Source organism: Protopterus annectens, chromosome 11.part0 (assembly GCF_019279795.1).
Source record: "Protopterus annectens isolate FY-2018-M chromosome 11.part0, PAN1.0, whole genome shotgun sequence".
NCBI classification, from domain to species: domain Eukaryota; kingdom Metazoa; phylum Chordata; order Ceratodontiformes; family Protopteridae; genus Protopterus; species Protopterus annectens.
The window spans coordinates 35,796,731-35,822,325 of NC_056745.1; the positions used below are offsets into that span (position 1 = coordinate 35,796,731).

The 25,595-nt window shown below is 34.2% G+C and overlaps 1 protein-coding gene across 1 annotated transcript in view; it reads right to left on the reverse strand.

The window, feature by feature from the left end:
- Nucleotides 1-25,595, reverse strand: part of LOC122815992 (bile acid-CoA:amino acid N-acyltransferase-like) — a 351,946-nt gene that overhangs the window by 140,431 nt on the left and 185,920 nt on the right. Inside the window, exon 8 of the mRNA XM_044088870.1 lies at nucleotides 17,430-17,514. Coding sequence (XP_043944805.1) covers nucleotides 17,430-17,514 — 85 coding nt within the window. The remainder of the gene's footprint in view (nucleotides 1-17,429; nucleotides 17,515-25,595) is intronic.

Genomic DNA, 25,595 nt, shown 5'->3' on the forward strand with positions numbered 1-25,595 from the left:
ACTTAGATCAATTACTCAGACTTCCTTCAGCTCAGTGGAAAAATGGCTATCCAATAACCAACTTATTCTCATTCCAAACAAGACTAAACTACTACTCTTTTTTTCTGAAAACCCTTCACTACATGAAATCATCCTTCACAATGCTGTCTCTAAATAATACCCCTAATCAGGTAGACAACAGCACAAAACTACTAGGCGTCACCACTGACGACCGCTTAACGTTTGATTTGCACATCAACAATTGCATTAAGAAAATGCATCAGAAGTTAGGATTACTGTACCGTAACAAGAAATGTCTTAATAAGGAAGCTAAGTTCACCCTATCTAACTCTTACCTCTTACCCAGCTTACTCTGTGGTTCTCAAATTCTAACTAACCTCAACACTGGACTATTAGTCAAACTAGAAAGAACTTACAACAAGATTGCCAGATTCGCTGCACAAAATACATATAGGTACCACCACTGTCTCTCATTGAAAGAACTGCACTGGCTTGAACTACTCAACCTTCTCCTACTAACTCTCAGATCATTCATTCAATTCTCTAGAAACCCTCTTATTGTCCAACTCTCTCTAATCTAATCTCATACTACACCCCAACAAGATCTCTCCATAGTTCCAGCCAAGGGTTATTACAAATTCATAAACCTAAAATTAAAATAGGGCAAAATCTCTACAGTTTTAGCCCTGCTAAGACTTGGAATAATCGACCACTCAAAATCAGGACTCTTCAGCAATAAAAACAATTCAAAACAGCCACTAAGCAATACCTACAATCTAAATGGATATGTCAGTGTAACCATCCCCCATAAACCTGTCTCCCCAGCTTCTAACTCTCCTCTAGCTCCGTCTCCTCTCCATCCTTTCAACTGCTTCCACTTCTTATTTCAACAGTTACCAAAACTAATCACATGTAAATATGATGTTATTATTTCTTTAACATCATTGTATTAAGATTTTATGCTTATTGTATCATGTACACTTTTTGTTAATTGTCCATTTATTAGTACTATGGATGTTAGTCATGAAATCTATATTGGAGCTTTTCTCCTCTGGCCTCCGCTGAAAAAGGTTACTTAGCTCAGACAGACATTCCCGATCATCAAATGTAAAATAAATAAATAGACAAAAATAAATAAATAAAAAAATAAATTGTCTATATAACATTTATATAAACCACAAAGTCAATAAAATAAGGTTCCTTATAAAGGAAATTTTCTTCAACTTTCCCCATAAACAAATTAACATAACTAGGAGCAAATTTAGCTCCCATTGCCATACCTCTAAGCTGCTTATAAAATAATTATTGTTCAGAACAAAATAAGTGCTATCTAGTATACTCTGTAACCCGTTAAGGTTAGAAAAGTAGTAGGCAATGGCTTCTAAGCCAAACATATGGTCAATTGATGTATATAAACTAGTAACATCCACTGTAACCAAAAAAATAATCCTCTTGCCAAACTACATTCTTAATCTCTCTCAAAAAAATGTGTCATTAACATATGAGTCATACTACATAGGGCTGGAATATCTTATCCAGAATTTTTCCAACTCTCTCCATTGGTCTCCCCACCTGGAAGACAATGGGTCTACCTGGAGGATTCTCCACATCTTTATGTATTTTGGGTAGTGTATAACATAGTGGGATGTGAGGATTTGTTTTCAGTAAAATGTCACCTAACTTTTCAGACAAGATACCCTTATCAACAAACTCCCCAATTAAAGTTGCAATACCATCTTGAATACCCTGTAACAGATTACTACTTAACACAATATTCTGACACATTATTTATCAAATTTAAACACATTTTTTTACAAAAATCATCAGTCGTTACTCCTACATTACCACCCTTATCCATTGGTTTAATTACCATTGACATATCCTTTTCCAACGTTCTCAAAGCAATCCATTCTTCTTTTATAAGATTAAAATTTATGCCATATTTTGAACATTTATTAATATAAAATATAATTTCATTCTTAAGTATATTATAAAAAACTAATGCAGCTGTGTTTGTAAAGGGGGAACAAACTTCTTTTTGGCTTTGAAAATTAGCACTTCTAACAATATTATCTAACCAAGTTTCACATATATTAATATCTTTATGATACATAAAAAAATAATATTTAAGTTGTAACTTACATAACAATAGCCATAAATCCTTCAATACTTCTGAGAAACCAATCCTAAAAGCGGGAATAAATTTCAAACTTTTACTCAACACACTACTTGTGTGATAATCAATGTCAACATCTCCAAAAATAGCAATCAAACATTCATTTGCTACTTTACCACAATCTTCTCTGAATTATGTCCCTTGCATAAATTACAAGTCTCTTTTCTTTGGTCTTCCCTTGTTCTACAATATCCATACTACTATTAGAATAAATAAAATGGCCATTCATTTGCATAGCTGAATTATATTGTTGTCCCTTATTCTTTTCCAATGTACGATGGCCATAGTTAAAATCACTCTGGCCAATATTTTCTTCCTTCCTCCCTCCTGATTGCCACTGACATCATCTCAAGGTGGAATGTTCCCATGGAAACCAATTGGCTTCTTCAAATCTCCATCAATGTCATTGCAACGTGTGACATTTTTTTTATAGTAACACTGCCTCCAGAACTCTGACATCTAAGAATACTTTATTCACCTAGTCATCAAGGTACCCATTCAAATTCCCCAGAACACTAGGTTTTGAATTGAAAAGACTGTTGATTTTAACATTCAATAGATCTATCTGTCTTTTATCATACCCAACAAGTATGTTTATATATTCCAGGAAACACTTTAAGGCAGTCTGTTCCCAATGATTCTTAAGATCTACATAATCCACCCCAAAATGAAAGGGCTGTTTAACAGACACCACCTCACCCTTCAAAACAATCTCATAATAAATACTGTTGAAGTAATATAAAATTTGTAGAGTGTCTTGCTTCCTTTAACATATTATATCTTAAATCTGATAGAAAATCATCTATAGCACACTGTGTGTTGCCCACAATTAGTGCTTCTATGCCACTTGTGTTAGACACTCCATTAGCCATTCACAAATCAAATGCTGTATTGAGTTGTTGTTTGCACTCATCCAAATAGGAGTTCCACATCCTTTCCATTTCTCAACAAGTGAAAATAACAGAAAATACTATCAAACTCCTCCAACCACAAATTCAAAAACACTTTTTCCATAAAGCATGCCAAATATCCAAGCTTCCTCACAATACTACTAACTTTAGGCATTTAGAAGCAGATTTTATTACATAAAATGACAACAAACCACAAAACACCTAAGCTTATGCCTTCTAGGTTCAGAAACAGTCAAACATGCAAATATAAATCAATTAATCAATTAATCAATTGTTCAGTTTCCAAAATTCTTAAACAAGACAAGGATAAGACCAATAACTACTAAATATACAATACATAACGTTAGATTAGGGACTTCCATTTTAAAGTAGTTATTAGGCATTATGCAGACTAAAAGGTAAAATATGCAGTGTCAGACATTTTAGAAAAGACAGTTAAGCAGAAGGAAAGAATAACCTTGCTGGTCAAGGATGAGAGATAACAGTTCCCAAGGGAAGGCTACAGACTGTTCTTTTTCTGTTCTCTTTCTCAAGGGAAGACTCAAGGGGATGTTAGAGCTATGCTTTCTCAGTAAATTCACTTTAGTACATTTAGGTAGAATATGACCTGAAATATGGAGTCAGACATATATGCATTCAGTTTCAGACAAAGACAGTTTATTAGAAAGGAAAGATAAGCATGAAATGTGCAGAAAATACAGAAATACAGAATGTTCTTTTCTCAAAGGAAAGATGCAATCTAGCTGACTACAGAACATTTCTTAATGAAATATAAATAAAGCACATGTATGACCAGACTTGGAAATCAAGGTTACTAAGGCTAAAGAGGTGTGCAAAGCATTACAGGGTTTTGGTATTATTAAAAATATACTTCAGATACAGTTAGGGAAATCAGTTAGTTAGTTTGATCTGACATACAGAAAAGATTAAGCTACAATACAGACACTCGAGCCTGAGTACAGAAGACAGGTCAAATAAAGACTACTTCAATTTACATTATTCAGGGCAATCAGAAGACTTGCAGAAGAACCAGCATTCCAGCATTTCCACAGACTGTTACTGTTTATCAGCACTGTTAATGAAGACAGTATTTGGATATCATGAACATCTAATAAAGCCTTATTGAATGAACTACAGTGTTTGGAGAATTCATTCTGAAACGTGCACAAGACTTGGCCCATAAAAGAGAGACTGACACCTGTTCAGCACGAGTTTGGGTAATTAACTGATAAAGACTTTTATTTCATGCTCATTTCAGTTGTTTCCAATTAATTCCAGTATACTACAGTCTCAGTCAACTCTTTCACATAATATAGTGTGTGTGTGTGTGTGTGTGTGTGTGTGTGTGTGTGTGTGTGTGTGTGTGTGTGTGTGTGTGTATAAAATATATTTCTATATTATTATTATTATTATTATTATTATTATTATTATTATTACCACTTCAAAAACACATACTTACCATAAATTAAAGTTAAATACCACCTAGTACATTATGTAATAACCTACTATATAATATAATAATACATTAAATTACATGCAATCCTATCAAATTAAATATTTCATAAAAAGCTTGTTATTGAGTCCTCCAGGTTGAAATGTGTCATATGTAAAAAATAAACCTTGTTTCTTTTTGGAACAAAATGCCAGCAGGATTTAAATATAACTCCAAATTTTTCAATGCATACATAATAAAAAACTTTAACAAACCAAAATCACCATTATGCTTTTACCCTACTCTTTCATCACATACACATTTCCAGCTCCCTTTCCAACTGTAGGTGGCTGGAAGGAGTGGAACAATGGAGGAGGAGCAGAGCAGCTTGAGATGCAATGATGCCATTGTGGAGAAAATGGGAAAAAAATCAGAAAAGTGTTTTGGACAGTGATAGATTTACAAATAACCAAAGTTTAGTTGTTTTTTTCAAACAAGGATTTGCCAAGTGTTTTTTTTTTCTGAAAAGATTTTATCATGGAAGTGGAACAAGCTGGACTTGAGGACACTCCAATAATACAACTGATACAGAAACATAAACCTGGAGAAGATTTGGAAGTTTCATGGGCCAAAATGACTGAAATCACATTTGGGGATAAAGAGAACGAAGATTCCAGTCAGAAGGAAATGATGGCTTGAGGCAGATATTTTATGTATCAGCTGTGGGTGTAACATTTATAAAAGGTTAAGGTACTGTAACATTTAAAAAAAAAATAGAAGATCTACTGTCAAAATTAAATCTAAGTAAGATTGTGCTTTGGACAGATATTTTTTTATTTACATTTGTTTACTGGGTTGTACATTGATCATTAGTAACCAATTTCAGGCTTTAATATGGCCATGGTTTTAAAATATTCTGATAAGACAAAGGTTGCTAAAGAAATAGTGAGTAGAAATTGGAATATGCTTGGTGCAAATGTTGGTTTACTTTCTGCCATAGGTACTGAACCACGATTCATTTACAAAACATGCAAAAACATAAATGGGGCTCCTTGAGAAAAACAGAATAGGAAACAATAAACAATTCAATGTCAAGGGTACAACTAAATGTAGTAGATATGGTTATTGTAATGATATCCTAATGGTGAAAAACATTTGTGGGTATTAATAATGAAGTTGTGGTTGTATTAAAAACAAAACCTGCTCATCACAAGCAGTAGTATACATAGCTAAGTGCTCATCATGTAGAGCATTTTATATGGGTAAAATGGAGAGAATGCTTAGCAAAGGAATTTATGAACAGAAATACAATATTAAACATGAAAATATCTTACATAGGCACACTTTAAAATGTATGACTTTCACTGGCTTGACATTTTTTATTTTATATATGCTAGAAGTGAGTTTTAGGGGATGTAATAGGAAAACCAACCTTGAATACTGGGAGTTGTATTGGCATTTGAGGCTAAACACAACACCCCCCCCCCCCTCAGGTATTAATGATAGTATGTCTATTGTGCCTGTTTTGAAATCGAGGGCAGCAAAATGTTTAAGTTTTTCTATAATAATTATTTTTAACATGTTTTATTTATAATAGAACTGATTTTCATAGTTTAACCTGTATTTAACTATTAATGAATGAATTGTGAGTATATTCTTTTTTCTTACAATTTATTTTTTTAAGTGATGTTAATTCTTAAATACTGTTACTTTAACAAATTCCATATGAATTAGTTCACATATTTAGACTGATTTCTATTAATTTGTTAAGGGTGTTATATAAGACTATTTTTTTTGTTTTAGTTTACTATGTTCTGAAGAACTGATATTTTGGCATTTAACAAGTTATACTAGTTTTAAAGTTTCTCATTAAAGTGGGTCACTTATTTATTTGCACTCAGGCTCTGTGAGGTCATTGCAGCAGACTTGAACTTTTTTTCATTTTGTAGTACTGATCAGTGCACTATCCTAATAAAACTGTGTAATTTCACTTGGGACAATGTTATCCCACCCACCAAATTTTGTGTAAAAGATTTTAGATCTTTAATAAATTTGGGTAAAGATCAACTTTGTGATATGAGATTTGAATCAGAAGTTTTGATGGAAAAATTCTTGGACAAGAATAAAAAAAAATTATTCTCCTCAGAATGAATAGATTTTCTTCTACTCACTTTTTTTTTTTTGTCTTTTTGGCTTTTCCCGGTAAGGGGTCACCACAGCGGAACTCCGGTCTGCTAATAATTGGCAGTAGATTTTTTTGTGAAATGCGGAGGTGTCAGCTCGATGCCCAACCTTCTATGAAGGCACACCCATTTACGCACGCATGTCTTTCGAACACTACCCAATCGTGGAGAGGACATGCACACTCCACATAGAAGGCACTCCCAAGCCAAGCCAAGAATTGAATGGGAGAACCTCTTGCTGTGAGGTAACAACACCACTGCTGTACCACCGTGGAATCAATTTTCTTCTACTCATGGTATTACACTAAAATAAAGACTTTTTTCACAATTCTGGACTGTTCAAGTCTAAAAACTAGACATTATAAAACATATATAAATATTTTGTGATAAAGTTGATAATGTTAATAACACTAAAGAGGTTAGAGATGTATTGGATGGTGGTTAGGAAGAGGTTGTTATTTTAAAGACACTGAGAGGATCATTTAGTAAGTGTTATTTTAATTTCTGGAGCAGGAGCATCCAGACATCCTTTAATTATTGATTGTGAAAATATTACATACAATCAGTGCATGCATTCAGTGTGGACAAAAAAAGACATATGATAAGTAAACGTTACGAGAGTGTAGAATTTGTCAGCTTATAGGACACTTTTGGTCTGATTGTAAAAAGTGAAAGAAATGTAAGAGAATGTATTGAAAAGGATGTATTACACGATATTACAGAAAGTAATAAGCAACTGTAAAATAATGAAAATGGGGCTAGTAAAGAATGTGTTATTTGAGATGAAACAAGAATTGTTCAAGAAATGTTGTATTCCAAGATGAATTCTGTTCTAATTAAAATATAGAAAGAAATTTGGGGGACACAGAAGTTGAAGTGGATACAATTTTCAAACAGTGTAAAATCAAATTCTGTAGAAGAAGAAAGTAAAGAGTAAAAGAAAAACAGGAAGGGTGCTTTTGGAGACAGACCAAAAGTGAGAAAAGGAAAAAATAAAAAATGCCTCCAATGGTAAAAAAAAATGAAAAGAGTAAGGTAAAACTGATTTCTGTTGATGTCGACAGTTTAATTTATAACGCCATAATGTTAGCAATAATAGACTAATATAAGAAGCAAATAGATGCATATTGTCTGCAGGATGCTAGGTTTATTTCAGATTCTGATAGGCTTCCTTCAGAAGAAGTATGGGGTACCCTGGTAGTATGCAGTTTGGAAGATTCCAGAATTTATTTTTTTTTTGTGTGAGAATGTATTAAGCTATTAAATGTAAGTATTAAAGTACATGCTGGCTTAACAATAGTTAGTGTTAGAAGAGGGTGTGAAATGTATAGCCTTATTGAGCTATATGCATATACTAACATTAAAGGGAAAAGTTATTCAAAGATATCCTACCATATGTAACTGTTAATATGTCTATTATTACTTCTATGGGAGATTTCAATTGTAGTTTTAAAGAGTTTAGAAGAAAGGTAGGAAAAGATGTTATACATATTAATGATGTCATGAAATGGGGAAATTTAGGTACTTGATAATACAGGCACTGTTGACATATAAAAGAGGCATTTTCTAAATAGAAATTGATTATTGTATTTTATCTGAGGACTAAAAGGAGGTGATGGGAGATGTTGTTGTTACTGTTTTTTTTTTTCAGATCATAGTGGGATCTGAGTGGACCTTGGAGATAATGAAAATGTTATAAAATAAGGTAAATGAAGGTAAATGAATAAAAATCTGTGCATGAAAATGATTTAGGGAAGAAATAAATCAATTATTTATAGATAATTAATCAATAAGGCCTTTTTATAGTTCATGGGCTGAGTAGTGATTTGTAAAGGAAAATATAAAAACGTATGGACAGGTAGAAACAGACTGTAGAAAAATGTGAAACTCTAAATATAGGGTCTACTTTATATCATCGAACAATTAAAATCTTGAGCGCTGACAATGAAAACGCAGAATGCCGAACCCCCTGCAAAATATATATTCCAACTCTGAGATCGCACTACAGTGAGGAAAGGGCAAATATCCCGATCTCCACTGTACTGCGATAAAAAATAATAATTTTGACATTCTGCATTTTCACTGATGTCATTGCTTGAGATTTTAATTTTTCTATGATATAAAGTAGACTCTAAATATTATATGTTTTATAGGAAACTGTTATTACATATGGAAAAATAGTAACGACTTGTATAATTTCTCCAAAGAGGTTGCTTGAATAGAATAAAAAAAAAGATACAATTCCTGCTTTATAAGTAAACATATTTTGCAGAAGAAAACAGAGAAGTAATATCCTTTGTTGGCAAAGTTCATAAATAAAGAAGTTTCTTTAATAAAAAAATGAAGGATAAGGACATTAATGTAAGATATAAACAGGAGGAAATTTTGAAGACTATGTTAAAGACATTTATATGAATAAAGAGGCAGCTGATAAGATGGTATGAGCAGTGAAGAAATTTTCAGACTGAGCTAGGGATTTTATTAAACAGATATAACTGTGGAATAATTGGAAGGGGTATTGAAAATTGAAAAAGAGGATTTTGTATCTAGATTAGATGGTTCATGATTTGGAATTGAGAATAAAAGTGATGTAAATTTAAGAAATGGCTTTAGCCACAGTTTTTAATAAAAAGTTAAATAAGAAAGAAATGTACAAATAAATGTGTGAATTAGTTATTAAATATATATGGAAAAAAGGAGATATAAATGAAATAAACTGGAGACCAATTACATTGAATCGTTCTGATTATAAAAATGTATAAAAAATAACTCGAAGATTTGAAAGTGTGCTTCATGAAATTAAAACAGAAAGGACTTATAGGATTAAAGGTCAGAGTAGTCAAAAATGATTGGTTATTGATTATTAACAGGGAAAGAGTTTATAATATTTTAAAAAACAAGAGTTTAAAATTATGGAGAGGAAGTGAATAAAGTTTTTGGCAATATGAATAACAGAGTTTAATTGGATATTTGGAAGAATACGGAGTAGAATGGATCATTTTAAAGGTACTACTATCTGCTTATGTTAGTAGTGTAGCTAAACTTTCAGTTGTTAGATGGTTATATTTAAGTTAACGTATTAAAAGGGGAGTAGGTCAGGGATGACACATGAGTAAGAAGTGTTTTATTTTCTTTGATTATGAATGCAGCTAGTAGTAAAATTCAAAAGGCATGAAGAATGAGACTTATGGTATAAAATGTGATTTGTTTAATCCATGTTTTATGTCTTATACAAATATTATTATTATTATTATTATTATTATTATTATTATTATTGCAAAAACTAAGCATTGTATGAAGGAAATCTTGATATATATTTAGATTTAATTTTAAGGAATGCAGGGTTATGTTTAAATAAAGAAAAAAAATCAAAGGATTTGGTGACAGCAATTGGCTAGAAGGGGTACAATATAATAAAAAATAAGTTAATTAGGAGTACCCTTTGGAGGTTTTGAAATTATAAAAAAGAGGTGGGATGAGTTTACTGATTACGTTAAAGAAATATGCATTTTTTGGAAACTTTTTAGTTTATCTTTTAGTAAGAAGGTTTATCTTGTTAATGCATGTATTTTTTATGAAAGTAGCTTATTCAGCTAAAGTTTGTGATTCCCATCTAATAAGGAAAATTATATATTTTAAGTTTTGTTTTATTTTACTTGGGGTTCAGGTTAAACCCAGTTAAGAGAGATATTGTTTATTTGAATGTTAATGAAAGTGGGTTGGGTTTAAAAAATCCTATACTATATGAAGCTTCTATACTGACATATTGGTTAATAAAAATGATGAAAAGTGAGAAATGGATCACAAAATGTATTTTTGACTTTAACTATAAACAGTTATAAGAGAATTTAAGGTAAAATAAAAGGGGAAATATAATGGATAGTAATGAAATGTACAAACTTAAAATGACATTTTATTATATAAATTAAACATGGAAAATGTACAAAAAATAGGAGAAGATAGCATGAGTCTGTTACAATTTTTTTATGTTGATCCCTCGAGAGATTTGCATAAAGAAATAGTAAAGGCCATTAAAAAGGAAGGAAAGATTATATATCAAGGTTTTCTTTGGAGATTAACCAAGCTTCTAGTGAAAAGCAATACAATCAATATGGTATATGAAATATTTGAAGACAGATTGCATTTATTTGTAAAAAGTTGGAAATAACTGAACATTTTTTAGAATTTGAAAGAGTTAAAAATAGTTGGTATTCTATAAGGGAAAAAGGATGATGGGAAATATTAAGAACATAGAGGATGTTCATATATTTATGATTTTTATGGTTATTATGATAAGAAAAAGGGATAAAGGTGATGCTAATGTTTTTTGATGATTTTGGGAAATTTGGAATGCAAGAAGAAATTAAATTTTATTTAATAAGCAATGGAGACTTGCAGATACTTTGAGAAAAAAATAAGAATGTGATCTTGGATGCAAGAGTGGGGATGACTAAATTTTGGTGTGTAGTTACAAATATGTAAATAAGTGAATTTGTTGTAGTATTTTATGTGTAAAATAAGAAAAAAATAATTTTGATAGGTGCAGTGGAATCTTTCATATCCACCTGTACCATCACCAACTCAGGCAAATGGAACACTAGTTTAATATCTCATCTGAAAAGCAACACACTCAGGAGTGCAGCAGCCCACCCTCCTTATGCTGCTCTGTAGTATCAGCATTTACCTGGTGTGAGAATAGAACCCATAGCTTCGACACCAAAAGTGAGGGTGCTAGTTGTTGTGTCACTGACATTAGATAGATAGATAGATAGATAGATAGATAGATAGATAGATAGATAGATAGATAGATAGATAGAATATGTAATATATTTGAGAAATTCTACATATGTCAGATTCTAAATTAGTCAAATTTCTATTCAATTCCAAGGGACTCACTGACAAGAGAGAAAAGTAGATAGATTCTTATCAACATCTATGAAGCATTTATATTCTGTCTCCAGATTGCATTTCATGTGTTCTCATATAAAAGAAGCTGTCAAGTGAAACAACTTTATTAGGTAAAGAAATCTAGTAGGCTGCGGCAAACTTGTTACCAAAGGCTTTTTCACAAAGAGTAAGTAAAATATGTGCCCTTTAATGTTTAATGCTTCCTTGACTTCCCAGAGAATGAGATGAGTTTTAATAATATATTTATTTGGTAATGAAAGATACTACTGTTTGTTAAATTTGAACATTAAAGTATTTAGAAGAAAAAGTGGTCATAATAACCGACAGCCATTTAGCTTTTTGAATAGGATATCAGTGATGCTCTTTCTTAGCCGTTAGGTCACTAAATCTGACAATTTTATCTTTTAGTTGTTTTGTTAGTGGAAAGACAGGGAATTATTGCCAGGGCATACTCTAACCCAGTTATGAATGCATTAATTATGATAGTCTTATGAGCCTCAGACTAAGTCAATTGGAAATGTTATAAGCAACTTTATATACAAATTTTCTTACTTTATAAGCAACTTTGAGCTGATTGAATACTGAAGAAGTCAGAAATTCTATATATGTCTGAAAGGATTGGCACTTGATTTAGTATAGCACCTAATACTTTTTTTCAGTAGTCAAAGACTGTGTGGTTACCAGCAGGATTTCTAATGGTCAGTGTATGTGGCTTCACAATGTTTCATAAAATTTACTGACTTCCATTATTGTAGATTACTGTAGATTTTAGGACAAAATCATTAATATTTTGATTTAAAATATTATCTGTTTAAGTAGCTTTATGTATAGTTCCTAATCTACAATTTATTATTGAAGTGTTTGTACTTTTTGTGGGACAGATGGCTATGGGAGATTTTTAACATACTCTGTGAAATTGTCATTCCTTACTGAAGATACCTATTAGACATTTATTTGGGGTGGACTTTTCCCTTAATCGGTGAAATTAATGTGCAGTGCGAATGTCTATATCCTGAAGATAAATTCCTAAAACTAGATAATGCAAAGAAGTAATCTCCACAGTGCGTCTTACAGCAACCATCCCTCAGGAGGAAAAACAAGCATAAAAAATCTTATTTATTTATTCTCTGTAAGTGTCCTTGTTTTAATAATAATTTTATTTAAACAGTAGTGCCAGAGACAAAAGTTTTGATCACATTTTAATTTCCCAAAGCCCAAAGGAATTATATTTGACCACGGAAGCTATATATTTTGTGTCACACTGCATTTGCCTCTGTATGACTTCCAGATATTCCTGAATGAATAATGCATCTCTATGGGGTTAGATCAGGTAGCAGTGATTCCAAGGGAGCTGTGAGACAAATTTGCTTGATTTATTTCTGTGGCATTTTTCATTCAAGTTAGTTTATTTGGCATTGCATTACCTTCAGTAGTCTTTCAAAATGTTGTAGCTGATATGATTGAAGGGTTGGAAGACTGGAAGATGTAAATATTATTGAAGACATTTTGCTCTGAATTTCTACCAAGAAGAACTAGGCACTGGATTAAGTAACTAAATAGACTATGGTTATTAGATTTGAAATTGAACATTGCAAAGAGTCAGACTGTTGGGTCATCTTCTAACTGTCAATGGGTTACAATCAAATGCTGATAAGGTAAATGCCATTGTAGGTATCCAAAAGAAACAAACTTTAATTAATGTGATCCCTGAGGATGATGTAATACCTGCCAAAGTCCTTATGTCATGTTACACAAACCATAATTTGGAGATGGTCAGATCATGATAGAAGCTTTGGTAGACCATCCCCAGGCTGTTCCTTCAAATGATCTTCATTAATGTGATTCCAAGGGATGGTACAATACCTGTCAAAGGGCTAGAAGCAGTAATTCTGTGAAGAGGCAGACTTATTGCCTACTACAGTTGATGTTAGCCAAAAGGCCTTGAAGCACATTGAGAGCTTTAATAGATCTGCATATACTGGGAAGGAGAAAATTAATGCGAGCTGTAGTCTCATTGTCAGAAATGTCACTGATTCAAGTATTGGATATTTATTGTGGAAAGAGATCACTAACCCTTACAAAGCATCTTCAAAAAGTCATGACATAAAACACCAACCAGATTGCAATGAGTGTTGTTGATACTTTAGAGGTATGATGTTGGAGTGCTGTATAAACTGAAAAGCCTGATGCAAATTGCTGATATGCTCAGTAGAGTTTATCTAAGCGAGTACAAGGAAATGTACTGAAAGACGATCTGAAGGTCCTATGGGTTGTGACATACCTTCCAGTGATGCAAGAGATAATACATGGATTGAAAATATCTACAAGAGAAAACACAGAAATGACTGTATAGCCAGATGATGCAAAACATGTTAAGCTAATGATAAAACTATATTGTGGCTTCAGAGAGGAATTGTCTGGCATGCAATGTCTGTTATTTAAAGGTAAAAAAGAGCACTTTATTTTAACTAAAAATATATATGTTTTTGAACATTTTGTGAGCCACATTAGGGAATGGCTAAGTGCAAACAAAGAGATACAGATATCATGTATTTCTGACCTTCATCCTGTACAGCAAGTCCATTTTATTGATTGAAGTCTACTTGAAATTAAGTTAATTGATTTCTTATTGCTAATAAATTCTGTTATAGAAAATTCAACTGAGTACATATTAGCTGTTTTAATTTTGGCTTGATTATAACCTAGTACAATAAGTTTTGCAAGGGGGAACAAATAAGCATTGAACCAGTTTATTCTCACCCACAAACAAATGCATGGGTTATAATATAAATGATTAAATTCCAGCCTAATTGTTTTGACAAGACATTCTCCTTGGGTAATTTATTAGCATTCTTATTAGCAGTACCAGGCTATGATAGATATTAATGGTTCTCAAATGTTTTGCTACCAGTTCATCATCAAACTACTTATTTGCCATACCTGGCCATATGTAAAAGCATGTAAGATACAAAGTCTTCATTTCAAACAAGAGTTACAAGTCCAGCCCTCGAGGGTCACAGTGAAATAGTTCTGCATTTTCTTCACTATCATTTTGGGAGGTCTACAAAACTTGTGGTGATTCCTTCCTCTTGATGATGGCTCCTCTTGTAGGCTATAGTCCCATTCAATTGCACAGAGTCCTGGTTAAATGCTCCTGTCTGGCATACTCCACTTTTCCTCACTAAGAATGGATCCACCATTTGGATTTGCCAATCTCAGAGTTGACAAAATGCAATAACACAGACTTTGGTTCCTTTTTCAGATTGTATAAACCTATGTCTGTCCTTTACCAGAGCCTATTCAGTGTCTGTTTGCTTGTTAGCTGTCAGCAAACACAATCCAAGTATGTCTGGAACAGGAAGCATAAATTAAGTCTCTAACTATTCTTCAAATCTCATCCTGTCTGACTGAAAATCTATGGCTGAAAAGTCTCTCCCTGACTATCCAAAATGAGTTTGTTTCACTACTGTACATGTCTTTTCAGAGCAAAGAGGGTTTGGAATTTCATTGCTCTGTTTCTACAGTTGATGTATACCAGCCTTTACTTTGGATGTTTATCTTCCCACAGTACATTATCTCTTTGATTGACAACACATATAGCTGGCTTTAGGCACCAGGGAACCCTGTAGTCACTGAGGGGTGCCCTGTTCCTGGGGGCCCTAAACCACAGCAAGTTATCTTATATTGGTAGCTTGCAACATGTTTGTCAAACTAACAAAAGCTAGTACAGTAAGATTGTATACTTAATAAACCAGGTGGGTAACAATTCTTATTTCTATCTCCTTTAAAATTCAAAGATGTATCTGGTTATAGTAACTGGGTTTTTTATCAAGTAACAGGCTTACAATTCCATTAAATATTTTACGAATGACATAGTGCCCCTGGCTTAGTTATACCCTGGTGGTGAACATTCTCTCCACTAATACTAACTACATAGACAGCTTTAGGCACCTGCAATACCTGTGGCTCCAGGGCCCCCTTAATCATCCTTGACTGTGTGGGGCCCCACAAATGCTAACACCGGCCCTGACAACACATCAACAAAGAGGTGGAATTGCAGATATCACCTTTACATCCTTTGAGATTATTACTCCTTTCTGACATCATAACACCTTAATATCCAAGAAGTAGAATGGAGCATGGGTTTAAGTTTTCAGCTCCATTTTTCTTTTGATGCCACCTTTTAGTCTGTGTTGAAAACAGCTACTCAGTGGAGATGTTAGCCAAATGTCTTTTAAATAAGGCCCTGTGTTTCAGTGTCATGTTGAACACTTGTTTCTGAACATTCCAAAGGCCTCTTTACTAGGAAAACAAACCTTAAGTGCATGCCTTTTGCTGAAATAGGGAGACATATATTTTAAATGGTATGGCTTCATGTTGTCTATTTTCAGTATTTCTGTTACACACCATTACATGATACGCCAGGAAAATAGAAAGTTTAATACACAGCAATATATGAAGTCAAAATTAATAAATGCAATCAAGACACAGCAGCAATGGCACTACGCATACAGTACTAAACAACACCAGCAATAATAACAGATATAGCAGTAACAAAGTAACAATAATACGAATACTAATGATAATTATGGGTAAAAATATCAGTAATAGATACTAACATATAGCTTTCTTTTTTCAATTGAAAAGTTATTCTTAAAGTCTAATATACTAGAAAAATCTGCATCTGGAAGTGCACAGTGTACAGGTATAAACAGTATGCATTTGTCTTAGAAAACGGGATGCAGTACAACTTTAAAAAAAGTAACTTATGTATATGAGTCATGTAAGTGGGGGGCATTTTGGCATCTGAGAGTAAAGCATCACTGGTCATATGCCTCAGATGTTCTGCTCTCCTCCAGTCCTTGAGTCTAGAAGCCAAAACAGTATTGTGCTTATTAATCTAAATGACAGGAATCCTCCCTGGCACTTTATAAAGAAAGCTCTACCCATCTGACATTACACAAGACAGGACAACTTTAATGGCATGTTGTGCTCAGGGAGAAATCTAAAACTGTACTTAATGCACAGGTATTAATTTGCATTCACAATGGTATTGTTAAAAAGAGATTTTAGGCACTTGGTTAATTGTTTTATTTCTGTTATTCTGTACTAAGCAGCTAAGACCACCAGCACCTCGTTTCCATTTTTACGGAAGACCCCTGAGAAGCTGTCTTGTTATGTAATGTTCTCCGAATTATCTATATGTGGGCAAAAACTGATTAAACTTGTTAGCAAATTTTTTAACACCTATAATCATATAACCTAAGCAACATTACATAAATTATTTAATTCCTGCCCCTTTTTTCAAACAAGAAACATTGTTATTAAACCATCACTTACAACATAAGCGATCATACATTTATATAAATAAAAACAAACCACACAGACACAATCCTAGTTGCAACCATTTTGCATCACAAACCATACTGACACAAATTTTTAGCAAGTGTTAGCATTAATTCTTGTTTTTGCACTATCAAAACTATGGTTTTAGTGTAGCTGCTGATAGTGCTAATACATCTTTTTTGGTATCTATCCCAGGATAGCATGCCAAGTTACAAAAACGATTCTTGCCTGACTTACCGGGAATAATACGTACAAATGGCAAGGCTGTTCTTTTGATGTACTTGAATATTTTTAGCGTTTGCTACAACCTAAAGACACATCTTGACCCCCCCCCCCAAAAAAAAAGCTGCTGTTCTTGCTAAATGCCTAGTAATCTGATCCGTAAGGCCATCCAAAATAAGCACTGTCAAAAATCAACATACTTCATGACATAGTTCTTAAAGACACATTCAAACATAAATTTGTTTGTTTACCTGAAGCATGCAGTCAGTCTCAGCAGGAAGAGGAAGCAGGAAATCTTTTGTTGACATCGGAAAATGTTCATCTATTGGCTTGTTCCTATGCAGAATGTTACAATAATTATAGACAGAAGTGGGAATTGAGATGACATTTGCAAAGCAGCAATAAAAATGCAAAAAGTGGTAAGGAGCACATTAACTTAAAAACATTAAAAATGTTTTTTGGTACAGAACTTTTTTTTATGCATTTGAACAGCATATTTTACCTAATATCCAGAAGGACCTTTCTATAGAAAACAAGTTACTCACTCAGAAAAACACTCTTAATTTCAGCTGGGCAGGTAGAATGGTAAAAATGTTAGTGCAAATGTCACATACATGAAGTATGTTTCAAGCCCTATTATATGTTACAAGTTTCACTAGACCTGAACATCATGGATATGTCTGTAAGACATATGCTTTAGTTTATAAATAATGAAGTTCTTATAAAGAGACTTAAGTATTCAAAAATGTTAATACTTTTCATTGCAAAAGTTACTGACTTATTCTACAAGCTGAATCGGCTTCACCTAGTATTCAAATCACTTGCCATCACTTTTGTTGACACTTGTTAGGCAGGTAGCCATTTTATGAAATGCTCCTGCTGTCTTTAAGGGTTTTATACAAGACTTGTGTTTAGTGCAAAACCAGCCATGTGAAGTAGATGAATAAGGAAGACAGCTGATGGTATCTGGGATTTGGAGAACATGAGAGGTGGGAAACAGGGGCTATGTTTTATGGTGATACTGTGCAAATTTGTGTAACACAGTGGGGATGTAGGGTTTACTGGCAGTGAAAGATGTTCAGTGAAGAAGTATTATAAGAGACGGACCTAGGGTCTAATGCAGAAGGCTTCAGATGGGTGGCACAGGGCTATACTGGCATAGGTAAAGGTGGCAGCAGGAGGAGTAGTGGGCTGATGTACAAATGCACCAAGTTATGTGGGGCATGGAAAAACATGGAGGTGCATCAAACAGAGGTGAGGGCATAGGTGAGCAGAGGAGGTGAATGTAAATTATTAGCTGTACATTGTAGCAAGGTAGTGGTAAATAAACAAAAGAGAGTGGAGAGCCAGAAGAGCTGAAATGTGGAAGTAGCAGGCATCAGAAAGTAGTGAAATCTGGTTCCATGCAAAATACAGGCATTAGGTACAAAAGATAAAAGGAGGGCATGGGGCAGTTCAAGAGGGTTCAGGGGTGTGGAAGACCATGTATCCATGGAGAGGATAACTGAACAATTAAGACTGGATTACAGGTAAGTAAGCTGATTGGAAGCAGGTGCAGAGGTGACAAGACTGAGGAAGTGGGAAGTGGCACAGGTGGCAATGACACATGTGACACAGATTTTTGAGTAAAAAAATAAAGTAGAACAGAGTGGAGCATGACTGAAGAGATGGGAAGGAATGCCATGGTGGAGAATTTGGGTATGTGAGAAGTCAGAATGGGTATAAAATTGGATAGTACAGTAATATGTGGATAGAAACTCTGCCATGTGTTATGCATAATAGAAGCAAATGATCTAGCAGTGGCAGAAACTCCAGAGCTGTCAGTGTTAGAATAGTGCAAACAGATCCAGTCCAATAATTTTGATAGCTACACCGTCTGCTTTGATGAGCTTATTGTACCTCTAGGCAAGTTACAATAACAGGAAAAGAATTTGGGATTTTATTTCATGGGTGGGAAAACAATGCAATAGAAGATGTTTACAGATGGTGGGGGTAGGTAGAATACCTGGAAGGAGATAACCATCCTTTTTTTTTTCAGTTACAATCTACCGTTTTTTTTTTTTTTTTTTTTCAGCTTAGCTACCTTGCTGTCTTGGCTTCCTGGTCCTTATTAGCAGTTCAGTTCACCCCATCTTATTTAGGTATTCTAGGTAGTGAATAGGATAAAGAAAGATGGGTGCCAGTTTGACTATCATGCAAAACTGATAAGGATATTTCAGTAACTGCCATGTACACTACACAGACTACTTGTCTCTGGCTAACAGCATATGTGAGCTTCCAAGGATTCCCATAGTACTTGCACCATTATGTGCAAAATAAGGCCCTCTTTGGTGTTTTCTGGAGCCTACTTTCCATCATGCACCTGAAGATGCCCCCTTTCATGGGGATGCCATGTTCCCTTTCCATGCTAGATGAGCCAGCAATAGCTACTCCCTCGTATCTCTTCAAACTAACTCTTTGGCACCGAGGTCCACTCCTTGTGCCTGATCTCTGGTGTCACAGTCAGTGTTTTATGTCTGTGCACAATGGAGACAATGAAGAATTGCCTATGTGTAGGTGTTGAAACAAAGTGATAAGTTAGGGAAAAGTCTAGCAAACGCATCACTAAAAGGGTTGCTTTAAACTGGGAGCTGGTGAAAAGAGAGAGAACTTTCATAAATGTATGTGTACCCCTTGTAAAAGTTCCAGGCAAATGATATGTTAAGAGAAATGATACAAATTTCTGGTGGAAAACAAAGGGATGGACTTTTGCCAATTAAGATGTTTTTATATTGGGAATTAAAGGGGACACAATTGTTTTAGATGAGTTTTTAAAAAGTACTCTGGTATAGAATGCAAACACTTCACACAAAAAAAGAGTACTAGATCAGAAAGTTATGAGATTAGGAACTAGAGGAAATATGGTTCCAGCTGATGACTGGTTGCTAAGATTGTATTAGCTTCACTGGCAGAGTGAGCTAAAGCTGTGAAACTATAGGGGACTTGTCTCCAACAAAATGAGCAGAAAAATAACACCTGAATACAATGGTGGGAGGAGCAAGCAAAGTATTCTGTGTCAATAGGGGAGGTATGAAGGAAACGGAAAGTAAACGTGCAAAAGGCAGTGTGAATGTATGAATGAAAAAGCCTTTGTGGTTCATTCAGGAAGCAGTGAAACGCATTCATGGTGTGTAGAAAGTTTAGCAATCAGTAAACTCTAGAGGGTGTTGGGAAGCAGATGGATAGAGGTAGGAATAGAAATATTGATCATATGAAAGATGAGCACCCACAATGCACTTTGAAAAATGCATTACAAGAAAATAGTGATGTTAATGTGAGATACATTAAACAAAGGGCTTCTTTTGAATGGAGGGAGGATTGTAACACAAGAGACACTAATTAATTTTGCTCTGTAATATATTCTCCAGCCACAGTGCTGGGAACTATCACCAGCTGGACAGTACAAAGAGAATGTACCAGGAATGCTAAACCAGCCACAGAATGTGAGATGCCAGATGGGATGAATGACAGAGCTACTGTGAGTATGCCATGGTGATGAATGTGAGATGCCAGATGGGATGAATGACAGAGCTACTGTGAGTATGCCATGGTGATGAAATAGCTAAAACCCAGCCTATAGCTATTTTGAAAATGGTATCAGAAAGATTGTTGTGGCAGGGCATAAGGCAGAAGTGTTTTTTTTTAAATACGTATGCATTATTAAAATGACTTTTAAAGTATGAGAGAAACATATAATGGCAGATGATATTGAAACAAACCTTAAATGGATTATATCATTGGATGGTGCAAACAATGTATGTATATAGAAAATGACTACAGTGGGACACTGTGGGATGCTGTTAGAAGATGGCTTACTAGCGACAGATATTTTTGCTATACATCTAAACTTGTTTACCTTGTCCAGTGTCAGTCATGCACAGCCTTTTATATAGGCAAGACCAACAATTCACTTAACAAATGCATTTATCAGCATTTGTATAGCATTAAAAAAGAGACAATAAAAGTGTCTAGCAAGGCATGTGATAAGCTGTAAACATTTTTCTGAGTTTAGATTTTCCATTCTTGAAAGGATTACAGATGAAAACAACAAAGGGGAGTGGCAGAATTTATTACTGCACAAATAATTATATTGGCAGTTACGTCTGGATGCCATGAGTGTACCAGGTTTAAATGAAGCAGTATCTATTATCAGTGAACTGAAATATAAGGCTTCTAAACTTTGACTGCATATTTTAAAGTTATTTTTCTGCACCCTATTTTTTAGAGTATTCAGTGGCGGAATGCTATTTTTAGTTTCAAAGTGGATCTTTTAATATTTTCTTGTCTGACTTGTTGACAGTGGTTTCAGTGTCACAACATTTCACCATTGTTTTGAAACAGAACAGGTAATTTTTAAATTGCACATGTCACTTTAAGAATTTTGGCGGTCTTTTGATACATTGTAACATACTTTCTGTCTGTTACATACTTCCTGTTTGACATAAAAAGGGGCTGTTTTGAGTGTTTTCATGATGTTATGGCCTTTTTAGGTCTTTTTATTTCTTTCTGAAGATGTCTCCAATAAGTTAGATGAAAGCGTTAATATTTTAAATGGTTTTGCAATAAAAGTTACACTCTGAACCATTTCTCTCTCCTGATCATTTTAGTTTTTGGATTTTACTTGAGCTACATCTGCAGTAGCTGCTTTTGCTGTTTGATTTATTTTGGAATTTTGAGGAGCAACCACCATGTCAGCTAAGGATTCTGACGACTTGTCTATTTACAATTCTCCAATAACGGATTTCATATCTTTGATGGGTAACTTGACTTTGTTGAGCCAACAGCTTAACTAAGTTGTTCCTCATTCAAGGGGCACTGAATTGATGCATTCTACACAATTATCAGTTGCTCAGAGAATTTCAACAGTGGAGCAACAGGCAAATGAACAATTAATTTCCCCCTTTGGGTAGCAATACATTTGGACTTCCCCAAACTGATTTTTCTGAAACTGCAAATGTTTTGAAATGGATGGACTCTTTTAATATCTCTGAAGAAAGTGGCTCTGTTAGATCACCAGGTAAACAGTAGTTGTCATTAGACAAGCAGATTAAGTTTTTGCCCAATACTTTATTTAAATTCAAATCACTACAAATGGCAATCACTTTTTATGTGAAAGTGTACAAAGACAACATGTACCAAAGGGGCTTCAGATATGGAAGTTCCACCAGAGGATAGAAGAAAATTCCCTGTTTCACATGGAACGTTTAGATTTATTTGACCATACCAGTCTTGAACTCACTTGCCTATTAATTAAAGACAATAAGAGAAAAATAATTTTTAAAAGAGGAAGTTTCTAAATCAGTCTCCTCTATCTCATGAGAATTAAATGTTGGCCAGTACAAGCATTCTTCAAATGTGTTTAAACAAGTTACTGCAAGCATGTTGCCAGTCAAAAGGACAAAGGACAAGAAACTAGAGAGAAATAATCATAACTACAACATCAAATGTGCATATTTGAAACCCAAGTCTCAAAAAAGTACATTCACCCACCAATGAGGTGGTGATTGAACCTGCTGAATTTCAATATGAGAGTGTCCATGAAAACAGTAAGGTCCCTTTAGGACAATAACCCCCTGAGACAATCTGCCAGAATAGCCAACAAATAAAAATCAAACACAGAACAAACAAACCAGTTCAAGAGGGGGGAGAACAGAACACACTGCCCTAAGAGTAACACATATTTCTCCAGATTCAACAACTGGTGAATTGTGATGAGATCACTGTGCCCTCTGGTATAGTGTCTGTTACGAATATTCTATAATTTTAACATCTACAATTATACGGACATTTTAATGCAACCAGTTCGGGGGGGGGGGGGACAGAACACAGTGGTCTAAGAGGACCACACATTTCTCCACATTCAGCCACTGGTGAATTGTGATGAGATCACTGCGCCCTCTGGTACGGTGTCTTGTTAAGAATATTCTATAATTTTAACATCTACAATTATACAGACATTTTAATGCAACCTGAACATCATGGTTTATTTTTAAAAAGCTCCACTTTTATTCCTGTTGGTCATGCAAGTGTAGAACAGACTTTAATTGATTTGAAGTTATTTACAAGAGAAATGAATTTAACAATTGTAATTGAGGACATTATGAACAATGAAAATGTGATGCAGAACTTGAAATGGAAAGGCGCATACAACCACCCCCCCCTTCATCCAGTTATTAATGCATTTGAAAAAGGTTGTGAGATCGAGATTACAAAACTTTTGGCAACAAAAAGAAAATGTATGTTTTACAATCTTACATGTATTGAAAAACAGCTACTTGAAAATCTCAGTAACAACAACATTCAGTGTATGAAACCAGATAAAGGGGGAGGTCTGGTTATTATGGATTTAATTAGCTATACCAGTAGAATAACTAGTTTATTGATGGATACCAATGTATGCTAACCAGTTTCTCTGAATGAAATTCACATTGCGTATGGTTCAATTGACATGTGGTAGGAAGAACTATTATTGTTTGAGGAGATCTCTGTGGACTTGTACAACTTTCTTAAGGTGTCTTTTCTGATTATTTCCAAAATATTTGTTATCCCCAAAATACATTTGAACATACTGGATCCACCATTGCAACCAATAGCAGCAGCAAGTGGGTCATTCACCGAGCCTTTTGCAAATTTTTAGATACCAAATTGAAACATCTCTTTAAAGATTTTCAACATGTCTTGAGGGACTCGTGGGATTTTGTTGATAAAGTAAGAAATTCACAGTGGAGAATATAATCTATTGGTCAGCTTGTATGTCAAAAATGTATTCACAGTGATTCTGCATGACATTGGTTTATAATGGTTCAGTGACATTATTCTGGATTCCCATTTAATTACTGACAACACACTTAGACTCACCTCTGATTTTATGAAAACAGCCCTGTCCAGTAATTTCTTGTTTTTTGACGGAGAATATTTTAAACAGATCTCTGGGGTGGCAGTGGGTGGAGCTTGCACCCCACCATTTGCTAATGAGGTTTTATTAAAATGGGAAAAAGATGTGGTATTTTAACAGGACTATTTTCTGCATTGTAAGAGCTATTGCTGCTTTTTGGATGACATATATTTTATTTGGTCAAGTGCTCCACACCAACTAGAGGTGTTCATAACAGCAATGCAGAAATCAACAAATTTTCTTAGGTTTACATCCCACATCGAAAATCAGAAGATACACTTTTTGGATGTTGAACTTTTGAAGAATAGTGATGGACAAAGACATATCTGTATATCATAAACCCACACACTCCTGCACAAGTGCTCCTGACAGTTTGAGTTATTAAAAAACAGGTTTTTGGATCATGGATATCCTGCGGTGTTGGTTGAGAAGATCAAAGAAGAAATCTAGGTAGAGAGAACAAAAATGTATCCTCTAATTATCCATCGTGGGTTATGCACCGATTAAACTGAGGCGAATGAAGGAATATAAGTAATCGGAATCTCATCATTCATTATTCCTTAGATACAGCAGACATCAGGAATATTATATTAAAAAAACTGGCCACTAGTACAGAACGAAAGTGACTTCAAAGGTCACTTCAACAGTATATCTTCTTCTACCTATAAGAATTGTCCAAACTTCAAGACAATTCCTGAGAGACCAGATAAAGAATCGTGTACTGGAAGTTTTGAGACTTTGAAATGTGGCCGGTGCAAACAATGTATGTATATAGAAAATGACTAAAGTGGGACACTGTGGGATGTTGTTAGAAGATGGCTTACTAGGAACAGATATTTTTGCTATACATCTAAACTTGTTTACCTTGTCCAGTGTCAGTCATGCACAGCCTTTTATATAGGCAAGACTAACAATTCACTTAACAAATGCATTTATCAGCATTTGTATAGCATTAAAACAGAGACAATAAAAGTGCCTAGCAAGGCATGCGATAAGCTGTAAACATTTTTCTGAGTTTAGATTTTCCATTCTTGAAAGGATTACAGATGAAAACAACAAAGGGGAGTGGCAGAATTTATTACTGCACAAATAATTATGTTGGCAGTTACGTCTGGATGCCATGAGTGTATCAGGTTTAAATGATGCAGTATCTATTATCAGTGAACTGAAATATAAGGCTTCTAAACTTTGACTGCATATTTTAAAGTTATTTTTCTGCACCCTATTTTTTAGAGTATTCAGTGGCGGAATGCTATTTTTAGTTTCAAAGTGGATCTTTTAATATTTTCTTGTCTGACTTGTTGACAGTGGTCTTTCAGTGTTACAACATTTCACCATTGTTTTTAAACAGAACAGGTAATTTTTAAATTGCACATGTCACTTTAAAAATTTTGGCGGTCTTTTGATACATTGTAACATACTTTCTGTCTGTTACATACTTCCTGTTTGACATAAAAAGGGGCTGTTTTAGAGTGTTTTCATG